Raw genomic sequence first — 23,712 nt, forward strand, 5'->3', positions numbered from 1 at the left:
CTCGTGCTCTCAGACATCCTAGTGCCCGGCTGGCCTGGCAGATTCTGGCATTGATTTCTTTGTCAAGGGAGCCAGCATTGGCTATCACACTGCCAAGGTACTTGAACTCCTCTACTGTTTATAACTCTGTTCCTTCAATAAAGATTGAAGCGGGGAGAGCAGCAGATCCTGGAGCAGGTTGAAACAGTATCTCAGCCTTTCGTAGACTGAAGGTCAAACCAAAGAGGCGAGTGGCATCAGCAAACTTGTTGACGATGAGCTGGAGATCAGATTCCTTGTGTGCCATAAGTGCACAGTCGTCAGCAAAAAGGGCTTCAAGGATGAGCCTCTCAAGCATCTTGGTTTTAGCATTCAGATGACGAAGGTCGAAAACTGACCCATCAAGTCTGTATTTTATGTAGGCTCCATGTTCCAGGTCCCTAACTGCATGGCTGAGGACACATGAAAAAGAGGATGTATAACACTGGGGGCCGGCGTGCAGCCTTGCTTCACACCATTGGATATCTCAAATGGATCTGAGGACTCGCCATTTGAAAGAACAAAGCCAGTCATGTCATCATGGAACAGGCATATGAGGTTAACAAATCATCTTGGGCAGCCAAGTTTTGACAGAATAATCCACAGGGCTTCTCTGTTGACAGTGTCAAACACCTTGGTCAGGGCTATAAAGACAGCGTACAGATCCAAGTTCTGCTCTATGCACTTTTCCTGGACCTGACGAACAGCAAAGATCATGTCAATGGTGCTGCGACCTGGGCGAAAACCACCCTGTGCCTCTGGTAGGTTCTCCTCTGAGATGCTGGTGATCAGACTGTTGAGGATGACTCGAGCCAAGATCTTCCCAGCAGTACAGAGAAGGGAGATGCCCTGGTAATTTCCACAGTCAGCTTTGTTGCCCTTGTTCTTGAAGAGCGAGATGATTGTGACATCCTTGAAGTCTTTGGGCATGTCGTCTTCTTCCCTGATGCTGATCAAGATGTGAAAGTCTTCAAGGGACACTGGTCCTGCCGCTTTGAAAATTTCAGCAGGGATACCGTCCATCCCAGGGGCTTTGCCAGAGCTGGTCTGGCTGATTGCCTTTTTGACTTCATCCATTGTAGGGGGCAGGTCAAGACTGTCTATTGTGGGTTTCTGAGGGATCTGGTCGAGGGCCACAGGGTTGACAATGGAGGGTCTGTTGAGAAGGTTGCTGAAGTGCTCTCTCCACCTATTTGTTGCTGTTCTTCTCCCTCAGAAGGGTCATGCCATCTGCAGATAGGAGAGGTGTACCACTTGGCTTTGAAGGTCCTTATGTAGCTTTGATAGCATTGAAGAACATCTTGGAGTTCTTGGTGTCAGTGTAGTATTGGACTTCATCAGCTTTACTCTCTCACCACTCATCTTGCATTTTGCAAAGTGCCGTTTGCACTTGGCTCTGAAGGTGTTTGAAACAATCACATTTGGAGATTGAAGACTGATTGTTTTGCCATAGCAGAAACATGTTTTGTTTTTTCTCTAAGATGATGGCTTTGTCATTTTCATCAAACCAGTCTTGGTGAACTCTGTTTTTCACTCCTAGTGTCGACTTGGCTGACTCCGTCACCAGGGTTTTGAACTGGTCCCACTTTTGTATTGGGTCTCCAGTCAGAGGTTCATGGGACGTCAGCATTTCGTCAAGGCAGGCTGCGAATTTCTCACGATGACCAGTATGTTGCAGCTTCCCGATGTTGAAGGAGGGTCTGACAACCTTGAGCTTCTTGTAGTGCAGTGGTGTGATGTGCAGCATAAGGACTGATCTGACAAGTCTATGATCAGTCCAGCAGTCAGCTCCCCACATGGCCCTGGTGATCTTAACATCTTGAATGTCCCACCTGCAACTGATGACATAGTCAATCAGGTGCCACTGTTTTGATCTCGGGTGCATCCATGTGGTCTTGTATTTATCAACTTGCCTGAAGAGAGTGTTGGTAATCGTCAGGTCGTTTTCTGCACACGAGCTCAGCAGAAGGCGGCCTTTGGCATTCATGTTACCAACACTATGATGCCCCAGCACCCCTTTCCAGGTCCTACAGTCCTTGCCGACCCTGGCGTTGAAGTCACCCAACAGGAGAAGCTTGTCACTAGGAGTTGCTTTCACAAGATGGTGAAAGTCCTCAGAGAAACTTTCTTTTGCTTCGTCACTGCTAGTGAGTGTGGGGGCGTAAGCGCTGATGACTGTAACGTGGTGAGAGTGTTGAGGGGGAAGTGGAGCTTGATCAGATGCTCACTGATGCAAGTTGGTAGGTCAGGAAGCTGGTGCAGAAGTGATGTCTTGGTGGCAAGTCCCACTCCGTGGATTTTGTCTTCATTTTCTGGCTTGCCTATCCAGAAGAAGGTGTAACCTCCTTTTGGTTCACAGATGGATCTTTCCTCTGCCAGCCTGGTCTCACTCAGGGCGGCTATGTCAATGTTATAACATGCCAGTTCTCTTGCTATGGGGGCCGTTCTTCTCTCAGGCCTCATAGCATTCTCCCTGTCCAAGAGGGTGTGAACGTTCCATGCTGCAAATATTATCTTTTTTTTCCCTGTTTTTCGACTTCTGCGAGGGTAAAACTGCCAGCTGTGGCATGCTGGTCATTTTGGGTGGGACAAGCAATTTTTGAGACACCTTTTCTACTCCCCTCCCTCATTTTTGAGGGTGAGCAGTGCTGTTCCTAAAAAGGCCTGTTCAGTCGCCTGGGATGCTGCTGAGCTCCTCTGTCGTCCTGGGGTAAGAGTCGAGTGACCAAAGTCCACAGGCTGCCTACATGCAGGTTTGGAGCTATGGCTCCCATTGGTCACCTCCACCTGTTGCTTCGTCCCTCCGCTATCGCCGCAGGACTTTGAGGTAGACTGAAGTGATGAGAATATGCAAAGAACCTGTGTGGGAGAATGTTTAAAGTGGAAAAGCCGTTGCACAGGGGCAGTTCCACTTTCTCGACCTCAGAAGCCTGGTTCCAGTGGTACGAAAAGTCGTCATGGCTGGGACTTCCTAGGCTGCAGTGGATGGCCATGCCGTCTTTGGTGCCTTGTCATGCCCTTCGCTCTCCATGGAGCGTTGCAGAACTGACTTCCTGCTCATTGGATCTTGCTGTTGATCTCATCCGCCCAGTCCGCCAGGGCCGACTTTGCATGCTGGGATAGGCAATTCCCTCTCTCACCGCAGGTTTCAGACCTTCCAGTTACCCTCACCTGGTTTAGCCTGCCTGTCAAAGTGGTTTATCGGGGTGTGGCCGCTGCGTGCTACAGCTTCTTGGAGCCACATGTGAGAGTTGGGTGCCAGGTGGGGACCAAAGGTGCACGAACTGCCCTGAAGAGACACAAGTCCCCACACCAGAGGTGCTACCCCTCCCTGGGCACCCCGTACACCCCGACTAAAAGTAGTCCATGAGCAGAATCTTGGCTTCTTTGATACGCATAGCAAAATTCCCCTTGATTTGAAAGTGGCAAAGATTGCACTCATGGTCTCAAACCACGAATCCATTTCTGGTCCAGAAATCATCGCAAAGCCACTAGTACTCTGCCTGTTTTACGTAGCTGTTTCCACAGATCATGTTACTGTGTAGTCATAAGTTTAAATGATGGTACAACAAGGTTCTCTCCAACACTCCCCAGGCCAAAACTAATATGTCTGCTAAATTTTGCCATATCTCTAAGTTTGAAATCTTTGGGCATGGTCTCTCCTTTTCTTTGGTTTGCCAAATGTATCATGCAAATAAACAAAAATTTTCCATGCAAAAACCCTTTGCTGATCAACAGCTGTTGCTCCCATGCTGTTGTCCTAGGCCCGATAGTACAGTGTCTGCAATGTAAATGTAAAACTTTGACTTGTATTTTTACCAACGGTAAATGTCATCTTTGTAGGTACCGACTGTATTTTCTGCTCCCATGAGACTGCATGCTTCCAATCCTAATTTATCTACACTAGATTTTGGGGAAGAGAAAAATTACTCTGATGGCTCAGAAACATCAGAATTTTCTAAAATGCAAGAAGACTTGTGTCACATTGCACATAAAGGTAAGTGAGAGTCTGTGTATTTCATGTACGGCTATACAAAGTGTCAGCTAAAATAAGAGTGTGATATCTGAGGCTGGCTTGCATAAGAATTCTTAAAGTCTGGATAACTTTGCATTCCATCCCCCTTCTTCCCAAGGTGTGGTAGCATGGAAATGCTGTGGGCTCTTGTCATTAAAATAACAACTAATTGTTTTTTTTCCAAAACTTGAGATTTAGATCCAGAATACTGTCTGGAAGCCCTGTGCTGTTACAAAATTTGTGTCCACATCCAGTCCACAGAAATATAAAGCGGTTATCTGCAGATATGCAGGATTCTACGCATAAATTCACACTCCTATTATGTATACCTTTTAAAAAACTGATGCCTTTAAATTGACTTAAAGGGAAATTGAAGAGCTTTTCAGTGCATAATATGCTGCCATTGTCTCTTTTCAAGGACAGATCCCCATAAAATGCCACGACCTCAGGATAATAAGCCAATCTCAGTGGAATTGTTGGAGTTTTCACTCCTTGTGGACTGGTGATGGCTGGCGTTTTTCCCCAATGTCATGTGTAATTGCACTAGACTTGTCATCCTATAAAGAAGCAGTTGTCCTAAAATCCGTTTCTATAAAGCCCGTGTCCCATTGACTGGGGAGAGAGGCAGGGGAGGAGGTATTAGGGGGAAAACCACCCCAGAGCCCAGCAGTACAAAAGGGCCTGGAACTTCTGGCTACTCTTACTTGTGGCAGTATCCGGAGCCCTGGCCCCTGTAAGTCGCTGCTGGAGTGCCATGCAGCACACTTCACGCAGTCCTGAGGGCTGGAGGAGGCGGTGTGCCCTGGTCCAGGTGGGGCTGAGGGCTGGCGACCCCAGCCCCATCTCATCTAGGAGCACAGAGCAGCCCCCCGCCTCCCTTTTCCAGGTGCCTGGTGAACCTGTTGGCCCTGCTGATAAAGGTAGTACTATATTGTGTGCGACAGAACCCACGTGCGCTCTCTCCCAAACGCATGTGTGTGCACAGTATGAATCAGGATGGTCCACAGTATCTCTGGTCTAACGTTTGCTTGTGATGCAAGGGTTGCTATGGGAGTAACCTATTTTTAGTGAATACAGAAGAGTAAAATCTCTTGGTAAGCAGCCAGAGGGCTAACTCAAGCTGCCACTGAGCAGCCTTCTCGGCAAAAACTGTTTTCCATAGCAGTACTTTGTTAATGTGAAAGAGCCGGTGCGTATTTTTCTCTATCTCTGCCATCTACTGTCACTGCTGTATCTTTTCATTTGTGATCTGGGGGAGTAAGGAGAGTCCTTGTAAATATCCAGCAGGCTTTTGTGAGCAGGAAATTAAATGACTTTTTGAAACATTCCACCATTAAATCTTACTGAAAACCCATTTCCCTAGCTCTGCGGTGGTGATATCAAAAACATTCCTCCACTTATTTTTTCCCTTGTCATGGTATGTTTTAGATATTGTACTTACAGAAGGGAATGCTCACTGTTGATCTTTGCAAAATCAAATGTAGTCAAAAATGGATTTTTAAAAACCCTCTAAATAAGATGCTTTACGGGTCTTCTTCCTTGAGATAATCATCGGAGAAATACTGTCATCTTAGCTCTGATGCGTATTTTTATGTCTATATACTTCACGCTAGGAAATCCAAGTGAAATACCTGTTTTGTGCTGGGGTGGTGGTTGGCTCCCTCTCCTTTTACAAAGGATATATATAATATATGTATAATGTAACATTTTTGTTAGTGCTGCTTTATTTCACACTGCTTCTTTTGTTTGTTTCTAATGTATAAACATTTTGAATGGCGGAGAGGGCTGTGTTATCTTTGTGAATTAAACCAAATGTAGCATTTAAAAGACATTGTCTCTGTAGTAAGTCTAAATACGTGCCAATACATTTCCTGGGGAGTACAGGTATTTTCAGGAATAAATTGTGATTGGAGACCAGACTTGTCATTTCAAATTTAAGAGTTTGTGCAATAAGAGTAAAATCAGTCTTTAGTTTCACATCCAACGTAATGTTTATAAGAGAGAATTTTCTAAAATATGTATTGGTGTAATCCGGGATGGCTCAGCCCCTCTGACTCTGGTTCCCAGATAAATATTTAAGAGAGAATTTGTTCCTGTGCGAACTTTGTATGTAAAACTAGCTGCAGCTGGTAGATTTGTCTTTCTGGTGCATTCCTCTAAAATTTTCAAGAATGGTAGCATAGAAGCACAGCACAATAATAACTTAGAATGCAGCGTTTCAGCCTAAGCGTTCAAGGATAGTTCCCGCTGTATTGTAAAGTTATTATGCATGGAGGAAGATGCTTGGGTAAGGCATAATCTTAAACACTCCTAGGCTCACCATGCACATCCTCACCCTCTTGTCCAGCTGCGCTGGAAGAAAGGCAGGAAAAAATGGATGTGGCTTAATTAGGTAGCAATTTCATTCACTTTAAAATAAGCGAAAGAGGCAGTCAATAAATCTTACAGTACACGTCAGTATCATTTTCCTAATCCAGGTCCACACACTCCCCAACATGGGCCCTGCTATCCCATTGCTGGGATCATACCACCTTCCCCCAGTAGGAGGTGGAAGTGGCTAGAAGAGCAGAGGAGCAGGAACCCCACATTCCCTTCCTCAGCCCCCTCAAGGAACGTTATTCTTTCAAAGGCTTTTCCAGTCCATTATATCCGACAATTGCAAACCTTCCAGAGCGAGTGGCTGAATCAGACTGCTGCCACCAGGCAGCACCCCCAATCCTGTTTGGTGGTCTGCCCCCAGTCCCTGACAGGTTCCCAAGTATTGGCTGATGCATTCCATCACGGGGCCTGTGAAGTGAACATGCCCATTCGATTACTGCTCCTGCGGTATAACCTTCCTGGCTTCTCTCACCTTGACAGACAATTCCAGAAGTTCCTCCAGCTTCCCCTGGGAGAGTCTAGAGGTGTGAAGCAGAGCATCCAATTCAATCCCCAGACAGGCTGGTAGAGAGCCCTACAGTTTTTTCCATCTGCCAGAAGTACCCCCTACCGGCCATGATTTGAGTGTGGCCAGAAGGGCTGGCATACTTCTCAATCTGCCCAACTTGCCTGGCTTTCACAGATCTGGTTCCAAGTGTCTCCTGGCAACTACCCTCAGTTCTGCCTCACTTTCTCCCAAGTTTGTGACTTGCAGAGATGCTTGCCTTCTCCATGCTGGGTGAGCACTCTGTGTCCTTTGGCTGTGTCCTTAAGGCTCCTTCTCTGAATTGGATCGTAGGTGTTGTGGTCTGTAGCATTGTACCTGCTGAGACCCCTGCTCAGCCTGCTGCCTGGCCCTGGCCCTGGTCCTGCTCCCTTACGTAGGCTGCAGAGTGCCTGTACCATTGCTTGCCTGTCCCTTCATGTCCCTTCGGCTGTAGGCTCTTGGGGAGTCTCAGAAAAGACATTCCCAGCTCTGGGACTGTTCGTATGTCTCCTATTCTCCTTCCTCCCCCTGACAGTTCTGTCGAGGTTGGGTGGCTGACCAACCTCTTCCCATCTTCTCCCTGTCCATTAGCAGGGGCCCCATAACTGTGGGGCTGGAAGAGCATCACTGGCCCATTCTGAGGTGCTTCCATGCTAGCTGATGCCCTAGGTTGCGCGCCCTCTCCCCCTGGCACCCCAGACATTCACTCTGCAGTGGGGGGGAGCCAAGGCCGCCATCCAACAGGCCTCCCTCTCCATACCCTGCGCTATGGGGAGCCACCCACTGGCATACTGACTGCTCACTTTGTGGAATGGGGACCTTGGTCACTGGTAGCTACCCCCACAAGGAGCCACTCAACCTTCTTTCTTTGGCTCAGGCTGCTCCAGGCTGCCCTCCCCTGCTGGATACGCTCTCACATAAGGATGAAGAGGAGAAGAGCGTTCAGTTGGCTTCTCAACCCTTAGTCCCCAATCCCACCCAGCTCCCGACAGGGGAGAATGCCCTTCTGTGGGTCCTGCAGCTGCTGGTCACGGCTGCTGCTGCCCTGTCTGCCTGTGTCATGATCCTGGGATGACTTCACAGCCCTCACTGGGACCCTGCTGGTTGCTCAGAGGCTCCTGTGGATGCCCAGCCCCAAATGGTGGGGCCCAGGTAGGCTCCTTGGCTGCCTCCTTGCTGCAGCTGCTGCTAATGGGTGATTGATGAAAGACTGACTGAGGAGGGTGAGGGGGGGAAGTTCCCTTCCTCCTGTGCCTCTAAGGTGCTGCTCTGTGTGCAGACACCCACGGCTGAGGTACTCTGGCCCTGCACTTTCTATCATGGGATTTCCCATTCCCAGGCTAATCCTAACTGAGGTCCCCACATGCTGGAAGGGGAGGATTCATCTCTCCCCCTATTCCAATCGCACCATGCAGCTGTGTCTGGCTGCTGCTGCCAGCCTGATCCTGATTTTAGAAAAGGGCTTTGCCGGGGCAACATGGGGTATAAATATCCTGATTGTAGGGTGAAGCCTTAAGAGCAGTAGCACCCCTTTACTTTGGCAACCAGAGAATGACCCCCCACATGGAAGTTATGGGGCATGTGTTGTAATGCTTCCATTAGGAAATGCAGAATGTCTACATGCAATTTAAGGAAGTACTAAAGAAAGCTCATCACCCGTAAGTCTTGTGTGTATGTTGTTAGGTTCACTACATCTTGCATTGGCTCTAACATCAAAGAGTGCCACTTGAGCATGTTGGTAATCTCTCAGGAGAGTTGGAAATCAGACTTTGCCCAATGCTGTTTGAACACTGCTGTCCATTTCTTTGGCTGTGTCTACACTAGCTCAAAACTTCAAAATGGCCTATCTGCTCATAGGAATAAGGGGATTTCAAAGTCGGTGGGGTCCTTTTGAAAAAGGAGTCCTGTGTGGACGAGCCGCACGGCGGCGAGCCACGTCAATTTCGAAGTGCCATGGCTGCCGGCATTCTAATAAGGCGCTGAATATGTATTTTAGCGCTTCATTAGTAAACTTCGAAATGGCCATTTGCATGGTCATTTCGAAGTTTTGGGCTAGTGTAGACACAGCCTTTGACATGTGGTAAATTATTCCTCTGCTCTTAGGTACGATTGTAACATTACAAGTGATGTTTCATACATGACTTCCATCGGCGTTGCACAGCACACGGTGCAAAAAATAATTAGGATGACGACTAAGGTATCTTATCTACCTCATCATAACTGCAGGCAAAGATTTTCAAATTTGGCACCTAAAATCGCTAGTCCTTTTTATAAATCTTGCGTGCCCGCATCTTGGACCCAGTACCTGTGTCTGATCCCTTGGCTTTAATTGTAAAGGCTCACTGACCACATAAACAGAGATGACTGTACAACACTGTAGGTTTCTTCCTGATGGGGAGCGTGCATACAGCATTGCCTTCTGATGTGTGGGGGAACTATGTATGTTCAGCCTCTTTTATGATCAAACTCTTTTTAGAGCTCCTCTTCACTGCGGAGGCAATCTGTGTGCTTACTCACGTGTTGCCCCAGCATTTCCACCATCCCATACACACAAAGTTCTGATCCAAATTCGTGCTTTAAACCCAACTGATTGCCCCATCCAGTGGTAAAGGGCTAAAGCATGAGTGAAGTTTTTTCACTTGGGATGGTAAACTTTTCCATGAGGACACAGACAAAGGCAGTCAGGAACCGATAGTTTTCCTGTGCCTCCTACAATTATGAATTATCTCCCCATTTGCCCAGGATGGACCAGCTCCCCTGTGATCCACTGAGCAGTCTAACTTACTACAGCATTCAGGGGATGTGTGCCCAGAAGTCCTAGTGATACACACAGATGAGTCCAAAAGCAATAGTACCACAAGTGACCTTACAAGCCTTTAAAGTCAGTGGAATGGACCCAGTAGTGCAGATTAATTACTTAGAAAATTAACTGAGGTCAGCTAAGTTCTACCTATTCTCCTAGGGTGCGTCCACACTTGCATTCCTCTTTTGAAAGAGGTATGCAAATGTGGCAAATTGAAAATGCAAATAAGTTATAAATTTGCATATCTGTCATCTTGTTTGCATATTCTAATTTCAAATTAAGGGAAGAAGGATTCTTTCGAAGATGGGTTTACTTTCCAAAGAGCAGCATCTACACTGGCTTTCCCCTTTTGCAATTAGAATATGCAAACAAGGTGACAGGTATGCAAATTTATCCCTTATTTGCATTTTCGATTTACCTCATTTGCATGCCTCTTTTGAAAGAAGAATGCAAGTGTAGACACACCCCCAGTGTGGACCAGGCCTAAGCCACACTGAAATGTTCCACAACTTGCTATACAACTGGTGGCATTGTTCTAACTTTTTTTTCCCCTTTTTTAAAAATTATTTTAGCTTACTTCACCTTAAGATCGGTTTTTAGTACAATCTCAAGTGAGAGAGAGAAACTGAAGCAGCTGCTGGAACATGATGCAGCTTCCTCTCCATCTGCACAAATAGCTGGATTGAAGAATGCCTTATCGTCCGTAAGTAATAAAATAAGTTGAGTTCAGTGAAAGCCAAAGGGATTGGTTCATAAGGTCTTGTATTCTTCAGTATCTTGGTTTATATTTGTGTTGTATTAATACCAAAGCAAAGTCAACTATGTATGTGGTGTTTCTTATAAAACACTTATTCCAAATTATGGGGTTGTGCATGTGCCCCTCAAATGGGGAGGAATAGCTCAGTGGTTAGAGCTTTGACCTTGTAAACCTAGGGTTGTGAGCTCAATCTTTGGGGGGGCCTTTCAAGGGTCAGTGGCAAGTTAGATTAAAATTTGAAAAAAAAAATCTGTCAGGAGTGGTGGTAGGTCCTGTTGTGAGGGCAGGGAACTGGACTTGATGACCCATTGAGGTCCCTTCCAGTTCTATGATATAAATAAAAATCAGCAGGATATTACTATGGAGAAATAATCTATCAACTGTATATTTTATTAAGTATTGGAAATATTGTCTTGATTTGCAACTGCTGTTTGGCAGGGATCCAAAGTTACTGTTTTTTCTTTAATTTGGTTCTTCATATTATAGTAATACAAATGGCTGTTGGAAACTGCATGACCTGATTGATCATAGCTTTAAAATTACTCATCAACATAGCTGTGAAATTATGAAGCCATGTAGCCTTATAAACAAAACCATCAGCAAGCAGTCTCTAATATTAAAAATTCTATTTTAGTTTTTACCAGTCAGGCATTCCACAACATGCTTTGGCCTAAAGCCATTTCTCAGGTGGCTGCAAGCCTTTGGCTGCCCCTGCTAAATGAATTGAAATGCATCTAAACATAGTAGTTTTTCTATCTCTAATACCGGTTTATATGTTTTTGCGTTGCTCAACTTTCTTAATTGGATTCTGTGGAAGATTGCTATAAAACATGATCTTTGGGCCTAATCTCAAGCAGTCAATTTAAGATTGATTTTGAGATTCCTGCTCCCGAGGCTGTTTTAGGAGTTTGATTGACAGATTTATAGTGGTTGATCTTCAGAGAGGAGAGCGTTGTCATTGCCACTCTTCTTAGATTGTAACTTGCCGTCTTCTGGCTGGCAGCAAGGGTGACTTCACGGTGAGTGAGCTGATGGAACTGGGCGCAGAGCCAGAGGTAGCCTAGTTGATAACGACCCTTCGCTTGCCTGAATCTCTGTTTCTGGGAAGAGTTTTAGCTCCTAGCATCTCCACCAGCCCAACTTCTAGCTGCTCTCATTGCAGAAACCAGAGGCAACTGAAGCTTCTTGCCTACCAGTTCTGTCCAACTGAGCACACCTTTCTCTTCGGCTTCCCTAAGACTTGCTTCAGAGCTGTACAAGCCCTCATTTCCAAAGCTATTTTCTTACTACTTTTAAATTGGTAAGGGGCAAAACCAAAATGTTTTGTGTAGTCTCTGTGCACTGAGTTAAGTCAATTGAATGTGTAACCTCTTCCCAAAAGGCTAAATATTGAGGTTCACTCGTTTTGCTCTTGGATTCCCCATGAACCTGTCTCCCTGTGCCCATCCCCTGCTGTTGCATGATAGTCCTAAAAAAAAAAAAAGGAACACCACACTGAAAAGAGTGCTCCATCTGTAAAGTGCCAATCTCCTCTGCTTGGAATTCACTGTGGGACCTCTTCTCAGCCTGGAAAGCTAGAGGAAGTGGTGGTGTCGCTGCAGTGACTTGATCACTCCATGCCACAGGCAATGCTCAAGAAAAAGCCAAGAGCTTTCTTTGCAGAAGTCTGGAAAGCTGGATGTACACCAAGAGCAGTGCATTTAGGACCTAAGTACCAAAATCTTTCTGCCTAAGATCTGTTTCCTTTTTAAAGAGAGAGCTCCACCTAACATCCCCCCAAGTCCTTACCAGTGGGTTTAAAGGGGCTACTGTGCAGCCTGGCCCTGAACTAAGTGCTCAGAGCAGACTCTGAAGGCAGATTTAAAGAGAGAGAAATCACTGCTCTCCAAGCTCTGGGGAAATGGAGGCTGAAAGACAAACTCACTCCTACCTTAAATCATGTGAAAGACGCTCTGCTCACAATCAAAAGGTGCACTCTCCTGATGACAAGGCAGTAATCCTAACAGACCAAGAGCAGCAAATAAATCAAGAGTAAATCCCTCTCCTTTGGCTGAATGCTAGAAGGAGAACAACATTCTGCAGCAGACCTTGGAAATCAGGAATGGAACTCTAGGAAAGGTGAGGGTTCTTTTTCTTGCTCTCCCTTGTTTATGTGACTCTGTAGACTACTGATAACCAATGCTGTACACCCAGCCAGTTGAAGGAAAGAGATAGATAACTACCTTCTGAATTAAAACTTGATGCTGCTGGGTGGTGGGTAGGTGGGATCCCCCTCCTCTGTCATGTCCCACCCCCCCCAAATTTATGCATCAATCACGGAAGGATTTTCTTGGGGAGAAGAGCAAAGAGAGAAATGATTAAACCAGTCGGGTTTCTGAAGCGCAAGATTAAGGGGAAAAAGTCTGGTCCAGATCCTTCAAGAAGACTCAGTGGTGGCTTCTGTCACTGGGGCTGTGGTACTCCCATGAGAAGGAGATTTTTTGTTTTCTTTCTAGTAAATGCACTCCAGCAAGAACTGAAAATTATGCTTCTAGGGACTCTGAAGCCTTCATCAGCAAATATTGACCTCTGCTTGCTTTATGTTATACTGGTGCAGTTATCTCCAAAATGCAGACCTTTCATCAGACTGGAAGATTTATTTATTTTTGTCCTTTTATATATGATGCCAGTGTAAATCACCTTCATAAAACACCAGGGCTGTGGTCTGCAAAACAGTGGTTAGGTAACTATTGTAATTGAGACCCCAAACATCAGAGACTCATTCAAAAAAAAAAAAAAAGCCCCAGATCATTTTTCCCATAAGCTTGCAGCTGGAAGGTCATGTACTGGATGGTCATTTCCATAATAAGGTTGTCAGGAACACATCTGCACCTGTTCCTGGATGATACACTGAAAAGAGCCAGCTATCTCCAGGAAACACTGGAGAAAGTGTTGGCAGGAAATAGAGAAACATGCAAATGATCCTAGTCACATTATTCTAAGAGCCAGAGGAAATAGTTCAGATCCAGTTGTTGAAAGCAGCCATTTGGCTGTATTCCTAGCAGAGCTCCCCCAGAAAATATTTTGGTATCCAGTAACGAAAGTCGTGGAACGAGAACACTGGAGGCTGACCCAGTCTTTCCCCTTTCCTCCCCCTGACAAAAAAAAATATGCTGCCCTGCAACCAGAGAGTATGACAGAGGCTGAATGCAGAACTGAAGGTATTTCTTTTCTTTGTGATCCAGCAGGATGACCTCCACAATAAATCCATGGGTCTGAGATTTTTTTAGAAACACAATGTGCTAAACCTTTCCTCTCCGCTCCCTCTCCATAATTAGCTCCTTCACTCAGCTATGGCAAACATCAAATCTTCCAAAAGACACAGGGCTTCTATTCCACTCAGGGCGGTAGAACCCTTCTGCCTGCAAGAGTCTCAGGGGACTCCCCCACCTTCTTCAGCCGTGTCTACACGTGCACGCTACTTCGAAATAGCGGCACTAACTTCGAAATAGCGCCCGTCACGGCTACACGTGTTGGGCGCTATTTCGATGTTAACATCGACGTTAGGCGGCGAGACGTTGAAGCCGCTAACCCCATGAGGGGATGGGAATAGCGCCCTACTTCGAAGTTGAACGTCGAAGTAGGGCACATGGAGACGATCCGCGTCCCGCACCATCGAAATAGCGGGGTCCGCCATGGTGGCCATCAGCTGAGGGGTTGGGAGACTCTGTCTCTCCAGCCCCTGCGGGGCTCTATGGTCACCGTGTGCAGCAGCCCTTAGCCCAGGGCTTCTGGCTGCTGCTGCGGCAGCTGGGGATCCATGCTGCATGCACAGGGTCTGCAACCAGTTGTCGGCTCTGTGGATCTTGTGGTGTTTAGTGCAAGTGTGTCTGGGAGGGGCCCTTTAAGGGAGCGGCTTGCTGTTGAGTCCGCCCTGTGACCCTGTCTGCAGCTGTGCCTGGCACCCTTATTTCGATGTGTGCTACTGTGGCATGTAGACGTTCCCTCGCAGTGCCTATTTCGATGTGGTGCTGCCCAACGTCGATGTTGAACGTCGACGTTGCCAGCCCTGGAGGATGTGTAGACGTTATTCATCGAAATAGCCTATTTCGATGTCGCTACATCGAAATAAGCTACTTCGATGTAGGCTTCACGTGCAGACGTAGCTTTCATGTGGGAAGAGACCCAGGAGAGTGACTGTTATACTGAACCCCAGATATCCTGTTAAATGGAAAAAGAAATCTGCATGCAAAATGGGAAACTGCAAGATAAACAGCAGCTGCAGAATGTTCAAGAGGGTCACTATGGGATTCTTTTGTTTCTCATACAGCTCGGACTGGTACAAAAACCCAACAGGTATTCATGAAGCTACTGAGGAGCAGTCGGGGCTTAATTTGTGCCAGAGCTTGCGAGGGCTGAGCCCCAGCCCTTCTAGACCATCTAAATCTAGTTATGAATATAAAAGAATTGGGGGGTCCCTGGCACCCTTTTGTTACAAATGAAACACTGGGGGCAGTCATTACTAAGTGAAGGTTATCAGTCCTCCTGCTCTGTCAATTCCAGGATGAGCCAAACCTCCAGGAAACCAACAGCGAAAGCCTTACTTATTCTCTAGGGCTGGGTTTACACGCCGTTCTGCCCAGCACCACTGCTGGCAGAGCTATGCAAAATGAGCTTCTTGGAATTGCAAATGGCGTGCCATTTGCATACTCCCAAAGCTCATTAGCATAGCCCTGCAAGAGTTTGGCGTTGGCAGAAGGGGCTGCCTGTGAGTACTGTATTATTAAAGAGGTGACCAAAGGACACTAGGGCCTTACCTACAGTTACCTTTACTGCTGACCTATTTCAGCTATGCAGATTGCCTAGCTGAAGTTGACATACCTACCACAGTGTCTTCCACCTGGTAAGGTCTACAGGGGCTCCTCTCCTGTTGATGCCAGTTGCTCTTATGACTTTTCTGGACTACTGGTGTTGACGGGAGTGCATTCAGAGGTCCATTTATTGTGTCTTCAATGATGTGATAGATCAAAGTCCAGTGGATTGATCCCAGCTGGGTCAATCCCTAGCATAGTGAAAATGTACCCTAATTAACAGACTATGCCACCTTGGAATGGAAATGGATGCCACAGAAGGCTTAATTACAGACCAGAGAGAGAGGTTAATTAGATCATGCAGGTCTCCCAAAAGACCAGTTCTCAGACATTCAAATGCATCTCAAAATTTGGGGATCGGTGATAATTGCAGTGGTGCAGGTTATACCTCCTTCATCTGACATCTTTGGGACCTGAGTGTTTCCAAACAAGGGGATTTGCCAGAGAAGGGGAGGTCAAGGCCCCCAGTCTGTCTGGAGGAGGGGGGCAGTCCTGCAGGGCTCCCCTGTGGGTCTGCTGGGCTCCCCCAGGGCCGTGGCTGGGGTCCCTGTGGCTGCGGAGCTGCCACTGGGGCTCCATGCCCCAGCCAACTCCCTGCACCACAGGGCTGCCTGGCTCCCCCAACCTGTCCAGGGTCCTCATGGTTGTGGGGCTGCTGGTGAAGCTCCCTGCCACAGGGCTTCTGGCAGGGCTCTGGATTGGGGCTGGGCTCTTTACCGTGGGCCCTCCCAACCCCATCCAGGCTACCTGTAGTGTTAATGAAGTTGTCTTTAAAGCTTTTTGTGTTGTAAGCAAGTTCAGCTTCAGAAGCACTCACTTGGAAACTGAATAGGGCCATGACCAAAAAGGTGTGGCTGCCAGGTATTAAGTTTCAACAGCATCCAGTTTTGTGTAGTGAAAGCACGCACTTGGAAGTCAGAACTAATGCTCTGTTGCCAGAAGGGAGAATATTAAGAAGGAAGTATTTCGTCGTGCCTCTGCAAATTTTCTAATGTTTCCTTCTGAAAACTTAACAGCCTCCCTTGTTTATGAAATGGAGAGGGAATACTTGTCAAAGTCTTGAGTACTTCATAGAATGAGAGTCTTTGGTTTGGCTTTAGAGGCATCTTGACTGGTGCAAGTGAACTCGCCTTCTCTTCTGCTTTACTTCAGTATTTTAAAAACAACTGCATTGTGTTTAAATGTATAACTAGAAGTACCATTTTTATGCAGTGTTGTCTTGCTATATAAGCTGTTCCTTTTCAGATCTCTCTGGAAAATAATCACCTTTGTAGTAGGAGTAGCAGCAGCAATACGTATATACATATGTATATTTTGAAGAGATGTTTGCTTCTGGAAAAGTATAGAAAGAAACATTCCATTTTTACTGTTATGGAGAAATTTGTATTTAAACTGTTAGCGAAAACTAATTGCAAAAGAAATGTATGTACATTTCAAAATATTTGGTAATAAAATAACTGGAGGGGACCAAACCATAGTATCTTTCTCTGAGGAAGCCAGAGCTCCTCCCATTCAGTTCATAACTCTATTTGATCTCGTGCAAACTGTGTGAATAAAACTGAATGCTGCTATCTTTAGGTGTTTAAAATATGAAAAGAGCCTTTCCTCGCTTTCACTTCTGTTCCCCAGTTTGCCAGCTGTGCTGCCAAGGGAACTGTCGCTCTGCCCTCACTAGTGTTCTTGGAGAAAACGTGCTTGGCCTCTGTTGCATAAGAGATGTCCTGTGTGCTCTAACCCTGCTTGCTCCATCCTTGCCCAAGTAGCATAGTTTTTATAACCCACAGGGTCAGACACTGCAGAAAGAAGATTTGGGGCATGTTTATAGGAGCAGAGCCGACGGCCTGGCTGCTTTGGGGATGTCTTTTAGGAAAAAGGCTAGTAGTCAGGATGCACTGCCAGTGATGGAGTGGGAAGTGAAGGGGAGTATTTTATGATAGGCCAAAAGAAAAATGCATGTTTCTAGTTGTGCAGCGTTCTAGTTCTGAGGAAAACATTTTGCACAAATAGCGTGTGATTAGAGAGGGTCAGTTGTGAAAGAAGATGGAGGAGACCTCAATGGTAAAAATAACCCATAAAATAACATCTGAAACACATTACATCGTTTGAAAAGCCAGTGTATAGACTCTAGTGGCCTAAGGTTTCCCGTCTCTCCATTCTGTTTATTTGAAGTATCCCTTCCCTCTCTGGCTCCCTTCATCTCTTAGTCCCTCCCTTGTGCCCCTCTCATCCTGCAGATATTTTCCTCTGAGAGAGAAGGAGCAAAGTCTGCAGCATTTGTGATACATTCAATGCAGGACCAATAACAGGTCATGTATCTAATGACTTTGTTTGTCCTGCTTCGTTCAAATTTTCTTTTGCCCTTTTTGCACAATGAAGCCACCATCTATGTTAGCCAAGTAAACTTTATAGCCCCAATATTTTTTTTTTTGTTAAATATTCCAGGCCATAGCACAAAACACAGATCTTAAAGACCGGTTACGCAGAATACATGCCGAGTCTATGCTCCTTGATTCAGCAGCTAATGCAAAATCAAGTCCTGATTTGATGAAGGTGGGTATGGATTTTGTGTTTCAGTGATGTCTGTTACTGCAAACCTTTACATTTATACTGTCGCTAGCTGTCTACTGTCCTGTCCCTGTGTTCCCCGTACAGTGAGTTGTATTAGCAAAAGGACTACTGCATCCCTCCTGCTGGTGGCTCACATGATGTTGCATTGTGCAGTATTAACATGGAAGGTCTACTGTAGAAGAGGTTTCTTAAACACTTCCATTGTTTATTTTTGCTGTCAGAACCTTTGTTCTCCACCCGATACACCCACTTGTCTTAGGCATGAGCCAACACCCCATCATTCTATCTGACATTATTTTCTCCCAACGCTGTCTCTCTTCCTTAATCAGACTCATGTTCCTTGTTGCTACTGTCACCTGTATAGCAGCTTTAACACAGAACCAAAATAATTGCAGAAGGAGAAGGGTTACCTGACTGTTTGTTTAAAAAAAAAAAAAAAAAGTCAGCTATCGTACCCTGGGTGTCATCTTCTGCTGAATTTGGTTTGACCCCTTGTTAGTAAAGAACATCAGTTGCCAGGGTGTTTCATTAAGAGTTAGTTATATTTTTAGATAAGTGTTAATAACGTGCAAAAATCGGTCATTCTTTTTTAAAAAAATGAAGATAGGCAATGAAAAAATTATAGGAGCATATCAGAACCATTTTAGCAGTTAAGTTTTCCTTGTATGTGGCTAGGATGTCCTCTATATGTCTTAAATGTTGTTTGCAATTAAGTGGGGAAAAAAGGATGGAATGACTCTCATAGTAGATAGATGGCAAAACTGAAAATGAAGGAAGCCAGTCCTGACAGATTTCTTAAATGTTAAATAAATTCCTGTTGTGATGGTGAAGTAAGTGTTTCATTAGCAGGTAAATGTTTTATGTCCTCTGTAATGTATTAATTTCATTGTTCAGTTGATTTCAACAGTCTTGGAATAATTCTATTCAAGCTGGATTTCGATCACACTTAGATTTTTTTTAAAGTGTATCCTCAACACCGTTTTCTCTCATGCGCGCGCGCGCGCGCGCGCACACACACACACACACACACACACACACACACACACACACACACACACACACACACACACACACACACACACACACACACACACACACACATATGCTGTCTCGTGTTCCTCACAACACACCAGGTCTTTCTGTCCCCAGGTGATTTTTCCCAGCTGGGCTGCTGTCTTTCTTGCCCTTTCCTTACACAGCCGAGGCAGGGAAAGTGACCTGCAAGTAGGGAGCCCTGAGGATGACAAATCAGAAAAATATTATCAAGGTGAGCAAATCAGGGAGCAGAGGGGCAGAAGGTGCGGGGGGAGTCAAGAATTAGATTAGGTTGTCTGTAGGAGAGAACAGGCCTGTCACCTACAGACAACCTCCCAACCGTATGAAGGTTCTCACCAACAATCACAGTCTATACTGCAGGAACACCAGTCCTGGAACTTTTCCTTGCAACAAAGCCCATTCCTAGCTTTGTCCACATATCTATTCTGGAGATACCATCACTGGACCTAACCAAGTTATTCACAGAACCACGGGCACATTCTCATGTTCCTCAACTAACATCATATATGCCATCATGTGCCAACAATGCCCAGATGCTTTGTATATTGGCCAGACTTCAAATTCTCTCAGACAAAGAGTTAATGGGCATAAAACAAACATAAAAACACTCCTGATCCACAAACTGGTCAGCCAGCATTTTAATGGACTGGGCCATTCTGTTAATGACCTGAAAGTTTGCATCTTACTGAAGAGGAATTTTCATAACAGATTGGAAAGAGAGGCTGCTGAACTCTCTTTTATGTTCAAATTGGACACATTAACACGTGGTTTGAACTGGGGTGGGAATTTTTTAGGTCATTATAGGGGCCGTATGCATACTTGGCCTAATGTAATTCTTGACACCCCCACACCTTCTGCCCCTCTGCTCTCTTATTTGCTCACCTTGGTAATATTTTTCTGATTTGTCAACCTTGATTACTATTTTTGATTCTTTGTGCCTTAAAAAATGAGTCTGTTCTGGTATGGCTATGATCTGAAGAAGTGGGTCTGTCCCACGAAAGCTCATCACCTAATGAATTATTTTGTTAGTCTTTAAAGTGCTACTGGACTGCTTTTTTGTTTTCATAGTATATAGACTAGCACAGCTATCTCTCTGTTAATATACAGAATTAAACTTGAGGGCAGTAACCTGCTCAGTGAGCCATCTTGTCCTTCTCCCCAATGTCCTTGTTAAAAGGCACGGACACTTGTTCCTACCCATTTCTTCATATCCGGTAGCTAGTCTAAAATATTGAGTCTCATGGTGCTGCTTTTGCCATCACTAGCCTTCCAAAACCGTCACTGCCAAGTTCACAAAAACTGTTTTACTGTGGTACCAGACTCTCAAATCCCATTATAAGTATAAACTCTGCTATGAATCCCACAGCAAAGGCTATTTCTTGTAAGTAGCATTGGTAATTTATTGTGTGGGTGCTGCACATATGTCCTGGGCACAGTAATACAGCTGCCTAAGGGGCCAAGCAGCAGAAAGAGAGCTAGGAAAGCAAGACCTTTTATTTAGAACACTCTTTGGCTCCTCTGTGTTTCATCAGGGCTTGGAGGAAATAAGTGACTGAGGCTATGTCTACACGAGGAAATAGTCACATTTATTAAAGTTGATTTTATCCCACTAGATTTTTTTAAGTCGATGCTGAGTGTCCGCACAATTAGAAAGTTGACATAGCGTGTCCCTGTTACATTTGCTAAGTTTGACTGTGTCAGCAGTGCATTGTGGGAACCTAACCCACAGTTCCTGCCCCCCACCATTGAATTCTGGGTTTGTCTGCCAGTGTATTATGGGACAGAAATGTGCTGCAAATGGTCGTGGGTGTCTGGTGTCATCATCCCAGAGTGCATTGCTCTGACTTCCCCTCCCATTAAAAACAAACTGCCACATGTGTTTTCATGCCACTTTTCTACAGTCTGCCATGGCGCACACTGTTCCAAGGCTAGCGAGTCAGTCCTCAGAAGTGTAAAATGCAGAAACAAAAATCTGAAAAGTTTCAATTTGGGGTTATTGAAAAGTTGTGTTTTGGTAGTGTTTTTTTTTTATTCATTTCATTTTGACCTGGCAGCAGTGTGGTGGGGAGGAGCAGCCATGTGATGCAAGGGGCAGCCGGAGAACCCAGCAGCCGTGTGGGCAGGGGTCAAGCTGGAGAGCCCAGCAGCCACATGGCATGGGAGATGGCCAGAGAGCCCAGGCTGATTCCGGCTTCCCGTTTCCTACTTCCTGCTCTCCTGGAGAGCAGTGGAGGTGAAAGTGATGGTCAGAACGGACACATTGGGGGCATTGTGGAATACTTCTGGAGGCCAATAAAATTGAATTAAGTAACAGTGTCTACGCTAGCATTAAGTTGACCTTGTAAATTTGAATTTGGTGTTGCTCCTCAGGGGAAAAGCTGGAGCAGAAAAGTCAACCTTACGACCCCTTAAAATCAATTTAATAATATTTGTAGTGAAGACAGGTGCATTATAAAATTAACTTAACTCCCTTAAAATTGACTTTCTGCTCTAATGTAGACAGAGCCTAACATGCAGAGGGTAGGGGAGATTCCGTTACATTTAGTGCCACATCTACTGCCATTGGCCAGAAGTTTCTGGCAGTAATGGCATACATCTGTCAGATGGAGGCACTGACGTACAGCAATAGCACGCACAGGAGTGGATTGGCCAGGAGCTGATACCAAGCCACATGACTGACTAGGTGGGACACAACCAGCCTAGTTACTAGTGTTCCTTTGTGGCTGGCTTCAGTGCAGTTAAGAGAGTAAAATGAAGAGTACCCAAAGGTAAAAGTCCTGGGATTTTGGTGTTGGATCTTGGGCTTATGTATTAGTGAGACCTTGTGGACAGAGGTCCCCGCCATGCTGCAAAGACCCTATCCCTTGTGGTGAGGAGGTTACTAGGACTGTGAGAGAGTTGCCTCCTTTGGAGGTAGGTGGAGGTGACCGCCACCCTGTGTTACAGATTGTATGGGAAGGAGTTCCATAATCAATGAAGGTTCTGTGATAGGCGAATGTGGACGTACGATGGATGGCTAACACCCTTCCCTTGTGTTAAACTGTAATAAAAGTTGTGGCCAACCACATTAGTCCTTGCACATGTAATTCCTCATTTTGCTGCTGTGTCCACATCAACAGGGCTGTTCTTGTAGTTGCTTTCCGTTCATGGGGAAGCTATCTACACCTATACATGCAGCTGAACAGGTTGTTGACTGTTACAATGTTTTAATAGATGTTCTTGGAAAAAGATGCACATGAAAGAGCAGTAACTAATTCTGCAGAATACACATTACTGAGCTTCACTTTGTCATTTGTGGTGTCTGATTCTTCTGCACTTTGCTGGTTGTTCCCTCTTTGAAATGCATGCTACCAAGGGTAAACTGTGCAGGGTGCATGCATTTATCTGTGCCAGTATTTAAAGCCCTCTGTCTCAGATGTCTGTTGGTTTGTACGTACATGTGCAATTTGCTACTTAACCATAACTTTCCCTAAAAGCCTTTTATTTATTTTGAACAGGAAAATTCAAGAGAAGGAAGCAGAAGCCTCATTCACCAGCTCTCCAATGAAAGTAGACTCTCTGTCACAGACTCTCTCTCAGAGTTTTTTGATGCTCAAGAAGTCCTGCTGTCTGCTAGTTCTTCAGAAAATGAGGTTGGAGCACAAATATCAGAACATCTTTCTGATGTAACTTAGTACAACATATTTAATCTTTTTATGTGTGGTAATTCCAAACTTGCTGACCTACCACAAATGAAATATTTTGGAGCATTTCAAAATCACACGCACTTAATTGTTTGCTGCTCTTACACATTTTTTTTAAAAAAATAAAGTTTAAGGGAAGTGGTTGAAGAGGGAGGACAGGCAATGTAGTTCTCATGCTTGATCTTAAAATAGAAATGGTAAGAAATGTATCGTGCAGCAGCTGTCCTGAGTCATCTTACTGGAGCCACGAAAAATTTTATCAAATGATTGGGAAATCTGTAAATTTTCTTGTGGTAGTTATAGGTTGACCTATGGCAGATCTTGCTGCAGCGTGCAATTTTAAACTTTGTTTCCTATTTTATGAAATCCCAGGAAGTTCATAAGACATATTTCAAGAAAGGGCTGTCTGAAGTTTCAGGATCAAAGAAAAATGAGTTTTGCTGTCAACAAAATAACAATTTAATCGTGGTTATGAAATCATTTCAGCAATGAATCTCTGATCTAGACACCTCTTTGTAATTTTAGGCTTGTCTGTTTTTTCTGTGCAACACAGAAACACTATGGAAACAATACAGATTTCTTTAAATGACAGATCTTTCTTCCATTAAGATCACAAATGATCATAATCATTGTCTGAAGGAGCATATTGCTAACTTATTTATATAAAAAATGTTTGTTTCTTTCTTCCCCAGGTATCAGATGATGACTCATATGCTAGTGACATAAGCGATAACCTCTCTGAGGATAACCTCAGTAACGACATTGAGAATGAAAGGCAAACTTTGGGTAAGACTGGCATATTGTTATATCCTGTCCTGAGAAGAGGCTTTTTTTTAAACTGGAAATTGCTCTGGTACTGCAGATTTCAAGATACAGACATTTGGCTAGTTTTTGGTTTCCTTCTAAGAACTGAACTGTTGTCAGAGTGATGTAGTTGGATACTCTTCATTCGCTCAACTGCGCCCAGATCATTTTAAGGTGTGAGGGTTGCTGTGTATCAGCAGAGACACTTGTCTGCTGTCTGTCTCCTCTGCAGAGACCTGGCAGTTGCTCTGAA

General features: G+C 45.0%; 1 protein-coding gene across 9 annotated transcripts in view; it reads left to right on the plus strand.

Annotated features, from left to right (window-relative positions):
* The window catches only part of OSBPL3 (oxysterol binding protein like 3), a 135,479-nt gene that overhangs the window by 82,398 nt on the left and 29,369 nt on the right, over positions 1 to 23,712 (plus strand). For 7 of the 9 annotated variants that reach the window (XM_074984616.1, XM_074984612.1, XM_074984611.1 and 4 more), the window contains 5 exons: positions 3,862 to 4,015; positions 10,314 to 10,444; positions 17,791 to 17,898; positions 22,470 to 22,604; positions 23,348 to 23,441. In XM_074984616.1, the coding sequence (XP_074840717.1) occupies positions 3,862 to 4,015; positions 10,314 to 10,444; positions 17,791 to 17,898; positions 22,470 to 22,604; positions 23,348 to 23,441 (622 nt within the window). The remainder of the gene's footprint in view (positions 1 to 3,861; positions 4,016 to 10,313; positions 10,445 to 17,790; positions 17,899 to 22,469; positions 22,605 to 23,347; positions 23,442 to 23,712) is intronic. The other 2 variants (XM_074984618.1, XM_074984619.1) reach the window with 1 other exon arrangement.

This window comes from Carettochelys insculpta, chromosome 2 (assembly GCF_033958435.1).
Source record: "Carettochelys insculpta isolate YL-2023 chromosome 2, ASM3395843v1, whole genome shotgun sequence".
In the NCBI taxonomy this organism is placed as follows: Eukaryota; Metazoa; Chordata; order Testudines; family Carettochelyidae; genus Carettochelys; species Carettochelys insculpta.